General features: G+C 42.7%; 1 protein-coding gene across 1 annotated transcript in view; it reads left to right on the plus strand.

Annotated features, from left to right (window-relative positions):
- MTUS2 (microtubule associated scaffold protein 2) overlaps nucleotides 1–15,416 on the plus strand; it is a 1,701,731-nt gene that overhangs the window by 643,969 nt on the left and 1,042,346 nt on the right. Inside the window, exon 6 of the mRNA XM_078657132.1 lies at nucleotides 13,694–13,934. Coding sequence (XP_078513258.1) covers nucleotides 13,694–13,934 — 241 coding nt within the window. The remainder of the gene's footprint in view (nucleotides 1–13,693; nucleotides 13,935–15,416) is intronic.

Consider the following 15,416-nt stretch of genomic DNA (forward strand, 5'->3'; position numbering starts at 1 on the left):
AGCACCACATTTCATACAGATATGTGTACGAGTTATCGGTAAAGCTTTTATGAGCAATATATTGGCAGGTAATGTAATTTATGTAAATGAGGGCAGTAGCTTTGAAGAAGCAGGGTATAATTTGAAGAACAATTTACAGAGGGTATGGGGCAAATTGCTTCTCCAAGGAATATTAGGAGAACCGAAAAAAAACTATACATTTCTAGGCACTTCAGACCAGTGACAGTGGTCGATGTTTCGCATGATTTAAACACCACTCTACATTTAGATTTGGATTTAACAACCAGTTTACATGATGGATATGGTGACGTCATAAATTACACTCGTGTGCTACTTTTTTGTTTTTATGCTCGTTAGTCACACAAAAGACACACACACATGCAAGTTTGCCATGGGCTTTGAACTCACTGAGGTATTTACTGGAAAGTAAAGACGTAAACCGCAAACTGAAAAATTAGGGCCCAACAAACGTGAACTACGTTTGGGTCCAGTTACCTGGAGCATGCACACAGATGAAAATCAAAGCGTTTATATGTTTTACAAAAACAGCAGTTAAACGGGCTCATGGCTAAAAGCAGTACAAGATGAATGTGACATTTGCAATCAGTTGGCAGCTATATCTGAGCTATACCAAAAACAGACATGATAAAAGCAAGTGCCTTTGTCCAGTGGCTGAGAGGCACTGGAGATTAATTCAGCAAATACATAAAATAATGAGTCTCTAATATTAAAAACAAGCATTGGCAAAGCCACTAGGTCTCTTCTTTTAAAGGCTGTGTTGTTGGCTCTGTCAATGCTTTTGGGCACTGGTATCCACGTCAATGCTTCAAGACACATGTGCATGCATGGCTAGGAATTCAGAACTTTTTTTATTTAAAAAAAGAAAATGTTTCTGAGATCTCCCCAATGCCCGTGCACGCTTCATGATACATAGGAACACGTGGGTCGGGTGCATGTGCCAATGGTAAGACATGTAACAACAACTCTAAGTGGATTAGCATGCCAGGTTTGTCTTTATTAATAAGCTGGTGAAGATCACGGAGGGCTGATACGACCACCAGCTTGGTGCTATGACCAGGATTGAAGTCTGCTTGTTGACCGCCCATTACATCATTAGATTCTACAAAGTCCTGAAGATGATGCTGGCTACTTTTTCCAGTGATTTGCCCATCGTAAGCAGCAACGAGATGGATCTAAGATTGTTCGCGCCATCGATTCCCAGAGCAGAGGTTGCACTATGGCTACTTTTCAGAGATTTGGAAAAATGCCATGTTTTTAGAAGCTGTTAAAGTTGGCTATGAGGATGTGAATAAAGACTAAAGAAGTCCATGAGTGTCTTTAGATGCCCTGCTGGAAGCGGATCATTTGGCGAACTTGAAGAGCGACTATTATTATGGTCTGCAAGAGCTCCATTTGTGTAATTTGTGTAAAGAAATTTACAGGACTCCAATCAGCTAATCAAATTTAAATGTGAACATTATTGATAGATCCTTGGATACTACAAATTTATCTGAGATATAAGAGCAATGTTGACACACAGAACTTCTGATTGTGGTATTTCGAATTTTACAGTTGCAGGGTTTGAGGTTCAGATATGATGCGAAAGAGTCCTGTGGAAAGGTTGGTGATATTAGAGTGGTATGCCTCTTTATCTCAGATGCAGTATTCTCTTCTGTATTTCCCTTTGTCTTTCCAAACTTCTTGTTTAAGGCTTTTTGGCTCACCCAAAAACAAAGGGATTACTTTTCTTTGCGTGTGCAGATTTGTGTGCACAGATTGATATTTTTCCACCAATGGCAGCAAGAAATGAACATTTGAAATTACGAAGCAGAATGTTTGGGCTCGATCTATTTGGGCTCGATCTGTGGTCCTGTGCCTTGTTGGGCTGACAGGTTTATTAATTCTGCATCAATATTTTCTGGGATGAAAATATTCCAGTTCTACCTACTGATCTTCGCTAAAAGCGTTTATAGCTTTCAATAGGTTTTGGTAATGTCGTGTAACATGCAAAATAAATGAAGTCAGACGAGATTAGATGGATTGTTTTCTGTACTGTAATTAGATTTGACTGAGGCAAAAATGGCAATGTGAATGGTATATGTTTAGCAATGCAAGATTTAGGGTGCCCTGTTATTTCTGAAATTTGTAGGACGGTTTAGGGAGTCTGTTGTATCTTGAGTCTTCCTGCTGCTCAGCTAGAATGTCTGTGTTGTGGAATGTTGGATGGTTGGAACGCTAGTGCTTTGTGAATGTCAGTTGGGTGAGGGCTGAGCAGCAGGACAGCTGCTCCTGATGGGGTTATCATTTTACCAACTTAACTTAACATCTTAAATTAATAAAGTAACTTGAATAATCTATCCTCAAGAATCCATCTTCTTTCTGATTACTTCAGAGTCAAACTATAGGTTTAAATCCCTAAGGAGCACCATATTTTGTCTATCAATAGTTAAAGCTTATATAGGAATGTGGGAGCTACCTAAAGCTTCAGGGATAGAATCTCTTGGTCTTTGGTGTCAATTGCAGGGGAATGAGACTCCCAGCATGGTAATGCTCTTTACCCCACCACTAACTCCCAGACTGCAAGTCCTGTTCCTGAAGCAGTGAGAGTGGTGCCTCACCTTGGTTTCCAGGACCTTTATAAAACCGGGCAAAGCCAACACAGGACTGTTTTTAGACAGTGTCAGTCATAGGGTTGTTCATAAGGGAAGCGATAACGGCATGTTTGAGCTTTAACGATACAGCCCTTTCTCAATGCATGTGTCAGTGTAGTACAACCTAGACTATGACTGCTGTCCTAGTGTACTCCCTGGCTCCTTCAGTCCACCTCCCAGCATAAGATACCTTACGACACTTCCTTAAACGCTCTGTAAGGCAGGCATTTTGACCAGTTAGGTCCTCCCTCTTCAGTCGCTCATGCCACTCCTAGGGTGGAAGCTTTGTAAATGGTGGCCTGGTTACCCCCTATAGCGTGTACTGCTGCCAGTAAAGATTGTCTACACCTAACTATTATTCCAGGGTCACAACTGAACTTCCCACTCAAGACAGGCCCTTCACACTGTGGTCTCCTTTGTACTATCAATTACATGACCCAAACGTTCTCCAACAACTCAATGTCCTCCATCTCTCACCAGTGCCGACCTTGATATCCCCCTTAGTAACCAATTATTCAAAATGAGTACCCTTGAAAGAAAATCAGAGTAGGAGGTTGCAACAAACCCTAGTAGGATGAAAGGAAGGATTGGGAAAGCATCCAATGGGATGGTCCACAATGGTTGAAACGAAAAATGGGAGGTCTGTAAAGCTCTGAAGTGAAAACAAGCAACATTTGCAATAGCAAGCCCACTGATTGAACATTCCAATAAATATGACTCGCGCAACAGCATAGAACATCGAGAAATGTGCCAAAATGAAAGATTTAGATTTCATAATAGCCCCTTCTGCATTTTGACTTGATGTGCTTTGAATAAAACAAAGCAGTACATTTTTTTTATCTGAGTGTTCTTTGAACACACCCAGGAGCCCCTCAAATCTCCAAGTTATGCTTTGTGAAGGGAAGACTAAGAACCAGTAGGGTAAGTTAGGATTTTCTTTTAAAAGAAAAAATGTAGAGAGGTCGGATGCTTTAATGGGCTTGCTAATCTTCTATTTTTATTTATTTATAAAGCTTGAACATATGGTTGGAAATCTTGGCAGTATGCACCTCAGAGTGGTAAGCAAGATAGACAAAAAGAAGTACACAATAGAGAAAGTTATAAGAAATGGTTCAACTTTAGGGCCTGGTGAAAAAGCAAGAGATTAGAAATACACCAAGGGTGGAGTGGCAGACTATACCACTATTTCAGAACAAGGACCCAGAAAGCTTTATCTCCTTCACCGACCTCCTTCCAGCATCTACATGTGATGGTATGGAATGTTCAACAGATGTAGTACCTCAGATCTACGGTACCCTAAGGTGCCACTTGACAGAATAAAAAGGCCAGTCTTTTCCCTGGAAAGCACCAATGGTGCTGGTACAAAGCAACCTAAAGAGGATTATTTGGTTATCCAGGAACTGGTGCAGTAAGCATGACTGAACTTGTGCAGTCTGCAGGCCATCCTCACTGCCACATTCTTAATTCTCTGAATTTTAAAAACTATTTACTATGGCAGGTCAAGGTAGCTGGCGTTCCCAAAATCCAAACTCCGGAAACGTTTGCCACTGATGATCATGACACGCTGATCAACTAGGAAAAACAGCATAATGACATGAAATCCTTGCGATTTTCTATTGGCAGATTAATTCTGGAATGCAATATGGCATAGTTTTTATGGAAGTAGAAGTGCAGATGAGTTGATGTATAAAGTTTCAAACCTTTCTGGAAAGAAGGGACATATAATTGCTGCAAGTGTTTTGTTTGGGGAGTGATTTCTGGTGTTTTGTGCGTGGGCAATGGACCTATTCGTACAACTAGCAAAAGACATCTTTGCAGGATCTGTGAGCGTCATAGATGCAGCATTGTCTGTACTGTTCTTTAGGGATGGATAGTGCCTGCTTCTGTGAATGTCTGTTTTTGTGAAACGCAGCTCCTTTGCAAGGCATAGCTCTCTTTCCAGTGTGTCCAGGTTTCTGCCTCTCAAACTATTGCTACTCAGTGATATGCTGTTGTGCATTTCAACTACGGATAATGCTTGAGTGAAGATATCTGTGTTAATGTCAAATTACTCAGATCTGAACACACAAACATTGTAATAGTATCTAATTTGACTGGAGTAGAGGGACGTGCTTTAACATCGATCGCTTGGCATAGCAGAAAGTTACCCAAGAATACCTGAACTGGGCGTGGCTGGAGTGACTTGACTTGACTCCCTTGCAGAACAGTAAGAGGTAATTGGTGTGCACGCTGGATTTGCGAGTCCATATCCCAGTCTGCCAACTCTGGAAATGCTTGCTGAAACAGAATAACAAAGTATGCCCGTGGGTCTGAGCCTTCTCTCCCCTTCGGTATACCAAAAACCCGTTGATTATGCCACCGTAGGCGATTTTCAAGGTCCTCGACCTTAGATTGTAAAAATGCCATCTTTCGCAAGCTTTAGCTGCTCCTGAGGTGTAGGTGTTAGCTTCCTCAAATGCTGCAACCCGTTCTTGCAATTCTGTGACATCTGAGGACAGTAAGGCGACCTTACTGGTGACCTCTGTGAGAGCTTGTTTAATCTCCCGGCTATCTGCTTTTGCTTGAAGATAATATTCTAGAGCCTCGGGTCTCTGAATAGATAGCCTGCAAGATTTTGGACAGAGAGGGCACATCATGCTTGAGAGACCCATTGATGGCCCTACAGTGGGGGCAGATGCTGGCAAGAGCGCCTCAGACTCTCTTCCCAGATTCCCTTTGGGGCTGTCCAGTTGGTTGTTGGTCTTTGGCAAAACTGTAGAATTCATTCATGGGCAAGAGGATATTAGTGGATCTCCTCTCTCATCTGCCGTAGGCACCGCATGTACAAAAGGTGCAGCGTTACTGGTATTGGAGAGTCGTGAAATGATGGCTTTTAAATCTCCTTTAGATGCCACCCATTTGCAGAGAGGGCTAAAGCCGAATTCAACTGTTGTGCTGCTCGGGGCAGAGTCTTTAAGTCCTCCAACTGTAGTAGTAGGTGGAAGTTTAGTACCACCACAGCCTTTTCCACCTTTGCCACCTTTAACCCCACTGATGTTTTTGGCACCTCTCCCCTTTAGACATTTCTCCCCCGCCGGGGTACGTGCTTTAGATGTATCTAGTACAGAGGTGTCCTCAATCTCGCCATCATCACCGGTTGTATTTGCTGACTGAGTTGCGGACCCCAGTAGACCCCACCCGGAGTATCCGAAGGAACATTGTCAGGGTGAGTATGCACGGAGCCAGCAGATGGCTCTGGCCCACCATTGTTGCTGAATGTAGGTGATGGCATTTGGCTCTCCTGGCCAGAGATTGTGTCAGCTTGAGAGTTAGGGTCCACATCTTTGGGCATAGTGATGTTTACACTATTGGCACAAAGCCGTAGATGAGACTGTGCTTGTATTGCCAGACAGGCTGAATGGCAGGTAGTACTGGGAAGCTTCAATCTCTTGATTCTAAGCCACCAGATTGATTTGTACGAAGTGGCTCTCTTTTTCTCCTTCTCTGCCGGTCTTTGGAGAAGCTTCAATACCATTAGAGTCTGTCGAGGGGTAACCACTCCTCTGCTGTACAGGAGTTGGTGTTACTATATCCATGGTTGAGCAGCACAGGGGATTGCCTTTTCCTCCCCAGCCTTCCTGCACTGCAGAGATCAGGGCATCAGACATCTCAAGCCCAGGAATGGAATTTTCAGAACTGCAGAACCGAAGCAAACCACTGGCCCTGAGTGTAGCAACCATAGAATCGGATGCCCAAGCTGGGAGCAGGTAGCCGAGTTCACAGCCGCATCGAGACTCCCATTCCTACTACCAGTGCTGACATCATTTTCGGCCGATGTGGAGTTATCACCGCTGCTCCCACTGTTCCTGCAGCTGACTCCCCTACATGCCCACATCCTTTGGGGGCAGCAGTTCGCTGTGGAGCCATCGCCTTACAGAGCACTACAGGCGTGTGCCGGTATCCAAGAGTCGTTAATGGGAAGCCAGGTGCATATGAAGAGTAAAAAAGCAGCCCAGCATAATACCACTGTGCCGCTCCACTCGCATAAATAGAATTACGAGTGGTAGCCGAGCCCAGCCGCCACATTGAGGTATTCAGGACAGTTCAAAATACCTGCTCTTTAGCCACCATTACGCCATAAAAAGTTGCTCCGCTCTCCTTAGCAAGGTAAGTGGAGAAACGTCAAGTGCTTTTGTGTTCCTGCACTATCATGCCTGAGAACAGTCCATAGGGCGGGGCAGAGCCCCGGGGCCACAGTGTCAGCCTTGGGAAGGTAGCGAGAGGCGTCCTCCATAGCGGACTCAATCTGTGCCATCTTCCTTTCGATGAGGGCAGTCCACAGCGGACAGGCATTGGAAGCTGTGGCAGTTAATCGATCCCTTCAAGGCTGTCTGTTCACAAGTCTATTTACAGGAGCCAGCCCGTCTGAAGATTATAAGAAATGAACACTTGTATTTTTTTAATGCTGTGCATGATGCTATACAAGCTCTCTCGTAATGGCAGCCTGAATCTGCTGGCTAAAAGTATACAATTTTCAAATATGTAAAATAAGCATGGAATTGCTCTTTCTCTCTTTTTGTTTCCTCTTTCTTGTTCAATGCTTTCCTTCTTTCAAACTTTTGAAATTTTCAAATTCTAGCTTCTTTAAAAAAATATACATATATTGTTTCGAATTTTCAAAATTTTCAAATGACTGCTGAATTTTGTTCTATGCCTGAGGCATTAACTTTTTTCTTTTCTGTGTTGGGGGAGGATAGAGGCCATGAGTTGTAGGGGGGTGCGGCCGGATGTACTCCTTAAGCTGTCAGCCAGCGACAGCAAGGGAAGGGATGATTCCTTTCTATAGGCACTGGGGGAGGCCTTCACAAGGGCTGGGAGGGGGGTTGGTATGTCTGATAGCGGCTTATCACCAGGTGATTGGAGGGGAGGGGGAGGGTGGAGGGTTAAATAGCCATTCAATAGTTAGAAGTGTAGGTGCTACAATCAAGACATTAGATTTTGGAATCAGGTGGGAAGTGGGCAAATTAAAATTATGCAATGTTTGACTTAAAATGTATGTGTTGAAACATCGCAGGCTGAATCAACCGCGTAAACTACGTTTAATCGGGAGGGACCTTCGCATATTAAAACCACACCTACTTGGCTTAACCGAGACTCAGCTAGCCCACAAAAACAGGTCACTGTTGGGACAACTTGGTTATGACATACTAGTATGTACTTCGCAAGCAGTTTCCATAATTGGGGTCGCCATACTGAAATCTAGGACCCTAACGCCACTTTTTATGTAAATCAGAAGATCCCAAGGGAAGATGGGCAATAGCTCAGTTGCTGATAGCAGGCCGTATAGCTACGATTTGTGCTGTCTACGGTCCTAATTCGATTGGCCCGATATCTTTGACTATTTAAGCGCCAAATTATTGGGGTGGGCCAGGTATTTGATCCTTCTGTGTGATTTCAATTGTATTATGGATAGTAATTTAGATACTACCAATAGCAAGGCATGGGCCAGAATGGTCAGGACCAGAGCAGCGCTGCTGGAATTACAGCACATACATCAGCTCAATGATGCCTGGAGGATACTGTTTCCAACACTGCCAGGGTATACATTTTACCCTAATCCACATAAACATTATTTCCGTATTGATTTCAATTGTATTATGGATAGTAATTTAGATACTACCAATAGCAAGGCACGGACCAGAATGGTCAGGACCAGAGCAGCACTGCTGTAATTACTGCACATACATCAGCTCGATGATGCCTGGGGATACTGTTTCCAACACTGCCAGGGTATACATTTTACTCTAATCCACATAAACATTATTCCTGTATTGACATGATCTTTATTTAGAGATTATTGGTGAAAAACACACGGGAGAGGTCTGCCTCAAAAATTACATCCAACCACAATCCAGTAATGCTAACTTTGTAAAAACAGTTTGGAGCTAGAAAGGTGTCTCTGGCTTTTTCACTTCCCAGACACTTATTTAGCAATCTTGAGTACCAGGTACATATTAGAAGGGCACTGAAGGAGTATTTGAGTAACAATCTTGGCACAGCCAATATTACAAGTGTATGGTACTGTATGAAAGCTTTTGTCAGGGGGGTGACTTTTCAGTTTATTTTAGCACAAAATCGGTGGGCAACAGAAGCGGCAGAACAGGATCGGCGTGATTACTTAGACCTAGAGTGCCAACACACTGAGGCAATCGTAGTTATGGATCCAGGAGCTCAGTTAATGTATCTTTGGCTCTTAAAAGCCCAATCTAAAATCAATAGAGGGCTAATGGATAATATTGCTATTAATTAAGACAAGCACAAAACTTTGCAATATGAATAATGGGATGGGTGGGGGTGCCTGTTGGCAATTCAGATCGTCGACCAAAATGCTAGGTTTAAAATTAAACTCATTAAAGGAGATGGTGGTTTGTCTTTTACTCAGCCACAGGATATAGTGGAGCAGTTTAGATTGTTTTACGCCGACTTATATTCTGAGTCTGCTCCATTTAACAAATATACTTTCCATCAATATTTACAGGAGGGTCGTCTGCCTCAACTTGACTTTTTAGACTTCGATGAGTTACAGAAAGATATAGAGCTAATTGAGGTCGAAGATGCTATTAAGTCTCTACCCTCCGGAAAGGCGGCTGGCGAGGATGCTATCCCGCCTGAATTTTACAAAACTTTCAGGGATATATGAGCACCAGTTTTTATGCAGTTGAGTATTGATATCACTGATGAGGGCGACGCTCCTGCTTCATGGAGTGTTACCAATATTGTGGTATTCCTTAAGAAGGGGAAGCTGATTGACGATAGAAGTTCTTATCGTCCGATATCTTTAATTAATGCTGATGGCAAAATCTTCTCTAGTCTCATAGCAGCAGAATGGCCTCGTCCCTGGTAGACACACAACGGCCCATATTAGTACTGCTATAGCTGCCTTTGACGTCTCTTGCAAACTTAGCAATCAGATAGGCATGGTTATGCTCGACGCGCAAAAGGCGTTTGATAGAGTGGCCTGGGAGGCTCTATGGCATACCATGACGACATTCGGTCTCGGCCCCAAGTTTATCTCTTCTGTACAGAAGCTGTATAAAAAGCCAGTTGCTGCAATTAAATTGAATGGCATGACATCTGCCCTTTTTGTTGTTCAATGGGGGACACAGCAGGGATGCCCACTGTTCACCCTGTTCTTCACCCTCTACATTGAGCCATTTATAAGGCATTTGTGGTTAAATGGAAGGATCTCCCCAGTGTGTCTCAACGATATGGAACTTAAGGTAACTGGATATGCTGATGATATAGCAGTCTTTTCTGCTAATCCTGGAGATGCTATTGCTCACATTATGCAAGAGGCTGAGCTATTTGGCTCTTTCTTGGGCTATAAGCTGAATCTAGCCAAAATTCAGACAGTTGTAAACTTTAAATCGGTAGCTCTGCCTTTAGCATTAGGGGTTACACAAACAGCTACCTATCTTGGTGTATGTCTTAGCAGCCAGGTCGATGATATTGTATCTCTGAACTATGAACCCCTTCTGAAGATAACATCGGCTAAACTGCGTAGTTGGAATCAGCTCCCGCTAAGCATATATGAGAGGTACAACGTCATAAGAATGAACATTCTTTTAAAGTTTTTATATTTATATTGTTCAATACCCTTGCAGGTTCCTTGGTCTTTTTAAAAGAGATTAGACAGTGTCATAGGTAGCTTTATTTGGGCTTACAGACATGCCAGGAGCGCTCTCAAGCTTATGAAACTACAGTATGTACGAGGGGGTTTTAAGCTCCCAGATTTCAGGCTCTACTGGGCTGTCTTTGTAGGTCGGATCCGTGTCAGGCTTTGCGGATTGGATGCTGGTCCAGCCTTGCTGTGTTACCAGTTAGCCTGTGGCCCATTGGTTGGATTCATGCTGTGGAAGACTTCCGACCCTAACTACTACAAGCAAGTGAAGTTTAAGGTAGTTGAAGACATTATCCGGATATGGAAAGATATTTGTAAGCAATACTCATTCCCTGCGTTGCATCAATGTACGGTGCTATGGGGCAACCCTATGCTGCCGGATGTCTTTCAAGATCCTATTGGGAAAGGCTGGCAGCGTAAGGGCTTCACCCGGCTCGGTCAACTATATGATGGACGCGGAGGTTTACTCTTTTGCCTCACTTAAAGATAAGTTTGGTCTTCTGCAAAGTACGTTCTTTAAGTATTTACAAATTTGGGATTTTTTCATACAAGGCAAAAATATATTAGTAACGCCAAACTCGTTGGGAATATTGTCTGGAATATATACGTGCTCTGGCCGAGGTTCTAGCGGTGTAGTTTATCAGAAATTTCTTGCAATCGCCAGTGATGATAGCCTACGGATTGCGGCTAAATTAAGTCGGGTTCTTAGGGCTGAAATAGTGGCTGAGGAAATACTGGAGTCTATGGGCGTATTAGATCGAGTGGTAACATCGGTTAATTTAAAGTTACAACAGCACCGGATAGTATATATGCTATATTATACACCGGAGGTTATATCCAAGTGGGCCTCTCGATCTTCCGATAAGCCATTTTGTCTGAAATGTAAACTTTATGCCGCACATGTATGTTGACTGCCCATGTCTGAACAGTTTTTGTAGTGGGCTCTCCAGTATTCTTAGTCCACTTCTCTGCCCAATGTTTCAGCTTACTGAGAAAGAAATATTTTTTGGGGATTAAAAGCGAAGCTGCTAGCTATGTGAACCTGTTGCTACCATCATTATAGCATGTGCTCGAATATGTGTCGCCAGAGTCTGGATTGACAATGTTAGTCCAAAGGTTAATGAGGTTTGGGTTCTACTCAGACAGGTGTACGAGATGGAACTTGCCCTGGCTAAAGCTAGAGGGCGGCGCTCTTGGTTTAAAATTAATAGGATTTGGACCGGTCTCCAATGGGAGTAGCGATGCTCTATTATGGCTTTATTCTAGATATCAATTTCTTCTTTATTTTAAACTTCCAAAATGGGAAATTGTTGTTGTCTCTTAAATTTCAGCTCTGATTGTTTTCTTCTTACACCTGCTTTATCTGTTGCTTCTTTTGTTTGACTACAGTGTCAGTCATCGATTTGGAATTATGTGAGGTTAACATTTCTAACGTATATATGTAATATGTCTTACTTACGGCAAAAAAAATCACATTACTCAACCAAGTGGAACTGAGAAGAGGGTTCAAGAATAGAAAAATAGAGGCAAAATCCTCATTTTGGTTAAAAAGAAAATTCAGATGATGAGTCCAAGAAAGAGGAATGCATTTCTTGAAAGAAAGCTTCTTTTTTTGTTCATAACTCCAATTGCCAATTTTATTGGTGGGTGATATCAACCAACATGGGACAACTTTGGTTGTCAATGTTTAAAACTCTTACATGTCCTAACGTCATCAACCTAGATGTGCAGGCCTACATCAAAACTACACACCTACTAAGGATTGGATATCCTGAAAAATGCTGAGTAGGGCCACAAGGAATGAGGCATGACCCTATAAGAGACAAGGATATCACCAGACATGCCAACAAAGGTACAGAGCATGTGGTGCATTTCAAGATTGTCTTTGTTCTGGTGATGTATTTGCAACTGATGATGGTGGAGAAGACAACCACCATCTGTACACCCGACCATCAAGCTGGATTACTGTAATGCCCTCTACATGGGCGCATCTCAGTCCCGTTTGAACAGACTTCAACGGGTCCAGACTGCGGCAGCTTGGGCACTGCTCAGACTTCCGAAGCGTGCCTCCATCAGTACCTCTCTGAGAAACTGCAGTGGCTGCCAGTGAAACAGAGAGTTACATTTAAAGCTCTCTGCTATTGCTACAAGGCTCTCACTTCTCAAGGCCCCTCTTTCCTGAAGTCAAGGATTCCCCCTTATGTTCCAACTAGGAACTTAAGATCGGCCAAAGAAAAACAGGCCTTCATTCCTGAATGTAAAAGAGCTAGAATTGGAGGCAGTGCCTTCAGTCGCCTTGCACCAAAAATTTGGCACTCTCTCCCAGCTGGAATCCGGCTAGATCCCTCTGAAACTCTTTTCAGAAAAAAATGAAAACCTGGCTCTTTGGGTCAGGTTAAGACTGATCCAGCTGTAAGGGCACCACTTTTTCTCTAATAAATCAGTAACCCAGTGCTGGGACACTTCACAAGAAGGAGCTATGCACTTTACAAGACGCAGTATTATTATTATACCAATTGACTGTTCTGTTGTAGATTAGGATAGTACATAAGGTAGGTTAGTGCGTATACATGAGTATGTACAATTATTGATGGAAGAAAAGAACAACCTGAAAACAGAGCTCTTTGAGTTAACCTTCTTCAACTGATATTTGTCTATCAAAACGACCCGACCGATTAAAAGGACCAAGCATCCTGTATGACCAGTGATATTGCCCCATTCCTGGCCTCAAGGGGCCGTGTCCCTGACTCTATCTTACCCCCTACCCCTCACACTGCAAGTAGTATCCTTAATACCAATAACAGAGGACGATCTTAAAAGTGGCCAGGAGACATATGGTCAGTCTACAGAACAACTTAATTTACAATATAAAATAAAATCAGACCTTTGGCCTTTTGTGGCCTATCTTAAATTTAAGTTTAAGATAAATCACATACGAGGTCAACTATAGGATAAGCCGCTTACGGAAGGTCAGTACTTAAGAAGGCATTTATTGTTTAGGGTGGCCTCCTTCCTTAGGAAAAAAATCCAGCCATCAGTTTACTTTTTAAGATTCTGCCAAGAACTGGACATGATAATTACTGAGAACTTTATATGAGATCTCTGTATTAATTTGTACATGGCCTCTCTGGTTTTGTTTATGGTAATTGTCAACACTGGATCATTAAGGCAGCTGTTCAAAGTGTTTCTATGTTTTACTTTTTAAAGTATGTACAGAAAATGAAAAAAATAACCGGTTTAGTTGATTTTCCTTTTTTTTGTGTATTGGCAGAACATTAAAATACTTATCATACCTCTATGAAAATAACCAGGTGGCAATCTATCTGATGTACTTATTTTTTACTTGTATTGAATGACTTTTCTATATATTTTCCTTGCATAGGTGGCAGAACGGCCTGGGAAAGAGGACTTCTGTTCCCCACCGTACTCCCATTATGACGTCACATCCGGCTTTTATCGGCCGGCTATGCTCCTGAAACCTCAGCTGGGCCTGGGCGCTGTTTCCAGATTGCCATCTGCAAAGAGCAGGATTCTGATTGCCAGCCAGAGGTCTCCGACTGGCACCCTCCATCAGCAGGGACAAGTGGCCAGCACGGAAAACCTATTCAATCCGGATACTTCAGGTAAATTGCTTTTTCCTCTCTCATTCGAGATTGCTTATTGCCTAAAATATCATATTAATGACTCGTCACCTGCCACTCCACGGCCATCAGGCTCAGGCCTGGTTCTAGAGGGTGGGCCGGGTGGGCCGGGCCCACCCAAACATGAGCCTGGCCCACCCAAACATGAGCCTGGCCCACCCAAACAGGAGCCTTGGCCCTCGCAGTGAGGGCTTGAAGGCAGGAGCGCAACGGAATTGGCCTCAAAGGGTGTCTGTGTGTGTGCGCCCGGGCTGAGACAGCTTCCCTGGCGCGCGCACACACACAGACACAGAGTACTTGAGATTATCGCAGCCGCACCCGTGTACTTTACAGGTCGTTAAAAGACCATTGATATGTTAACAAGGCTTTGTTTATTTTTTTCACCCATTCATCTCCACTGGCAAAAGGCGACAACGGTCACCTTTGCCTACTGTTCGGCAGTGTAGATATTTCATTTTCTATGCGGTGCAGGAGAAAAGTTTCTTTAATCCTATTCACCTTTCCTGACCCCTGCAGCTGCATATCAGATCAGGCTGTGACACAAAGTTTGTTTCATGCAGTAGGTAAGAGAATATGTTACTATTTGTTTTTCTTTTTTAAATCTGCACAGGCCCAGCAGGACACATACTTTTTGGCACAGAAACTACACTTTATTAGATGACTTCATATTTTTTACAGTGGTTATTTTTTAGCTGTTTGCTTTTATGTTTTTTACTTTAATTATTTTAGTTCATTGTACAGTTAATAAATAAAGTCAGTGTGTGCTTAATTTGAACAATTTTTATCATTATCATGGCTGACGCAGTTCAACAATATGACAATAGAAAATGCCCAGATAACCCTGGTGAATAATGATCCTGCTGGAGAACAATCATTTGTCTGTTAGTCGTTTTTAAATACAGATGAACTGTATTTTATGTGGAAGCTCAGTGGGTTACTGCCTTTTTCACAGAGATCCTTGTGTTACTTGCAGTTCAGAAGTTACAACCCTAACATAAAACAGTGACCAATGAACTGTCACCAAAGAGCTGCAAATAAATATGAACGGTAGAGTTAGAACTTTGCTTTTTTTGTTTTGTGATATAGTTAGAACTTCCTCAGTCTTTCATTATTCTAATGTTGCCAAAATGAGTATGTTTGGGCAGATATACATTTTTATCAGTAAAGCTGACCCTCATGAAATACTCTTTAAATCCTACGGTTGTCTTTTCCCAGACCAAACCCTCTTAAAATATACTGCCCATCAGTATGGATGACGTGATTCCTGCACCTTGTAATCCTCAATGGCTTATGTGACATTCCCTGCAGACTGATTTACATACCTGCATGATTGATTGTCTCAGTATAATGTGTGCGTGATGTAAAGTACTGTGACACCCTACACTGATATGAGTAGCACTATACAACAAATGAAATGCATTTGAGGGAAGGGCTACGGAGAGATGAGTGGCGCTGGAGGAGGGT

Source organism: Lissotriton helveticus, chromosome 8 (genome assembly GCF_964261635.1).
Source record: "Lissotriton helveticus chromosome 8, aLisHel1.1, whole genome shotgun sequence".
Lineage (NCBI taxonomy): Eukaryota > Metazoa > Chordata > Amphibia > Caudata > Salamandridae > Lissotriton > Lissotriton helveticus.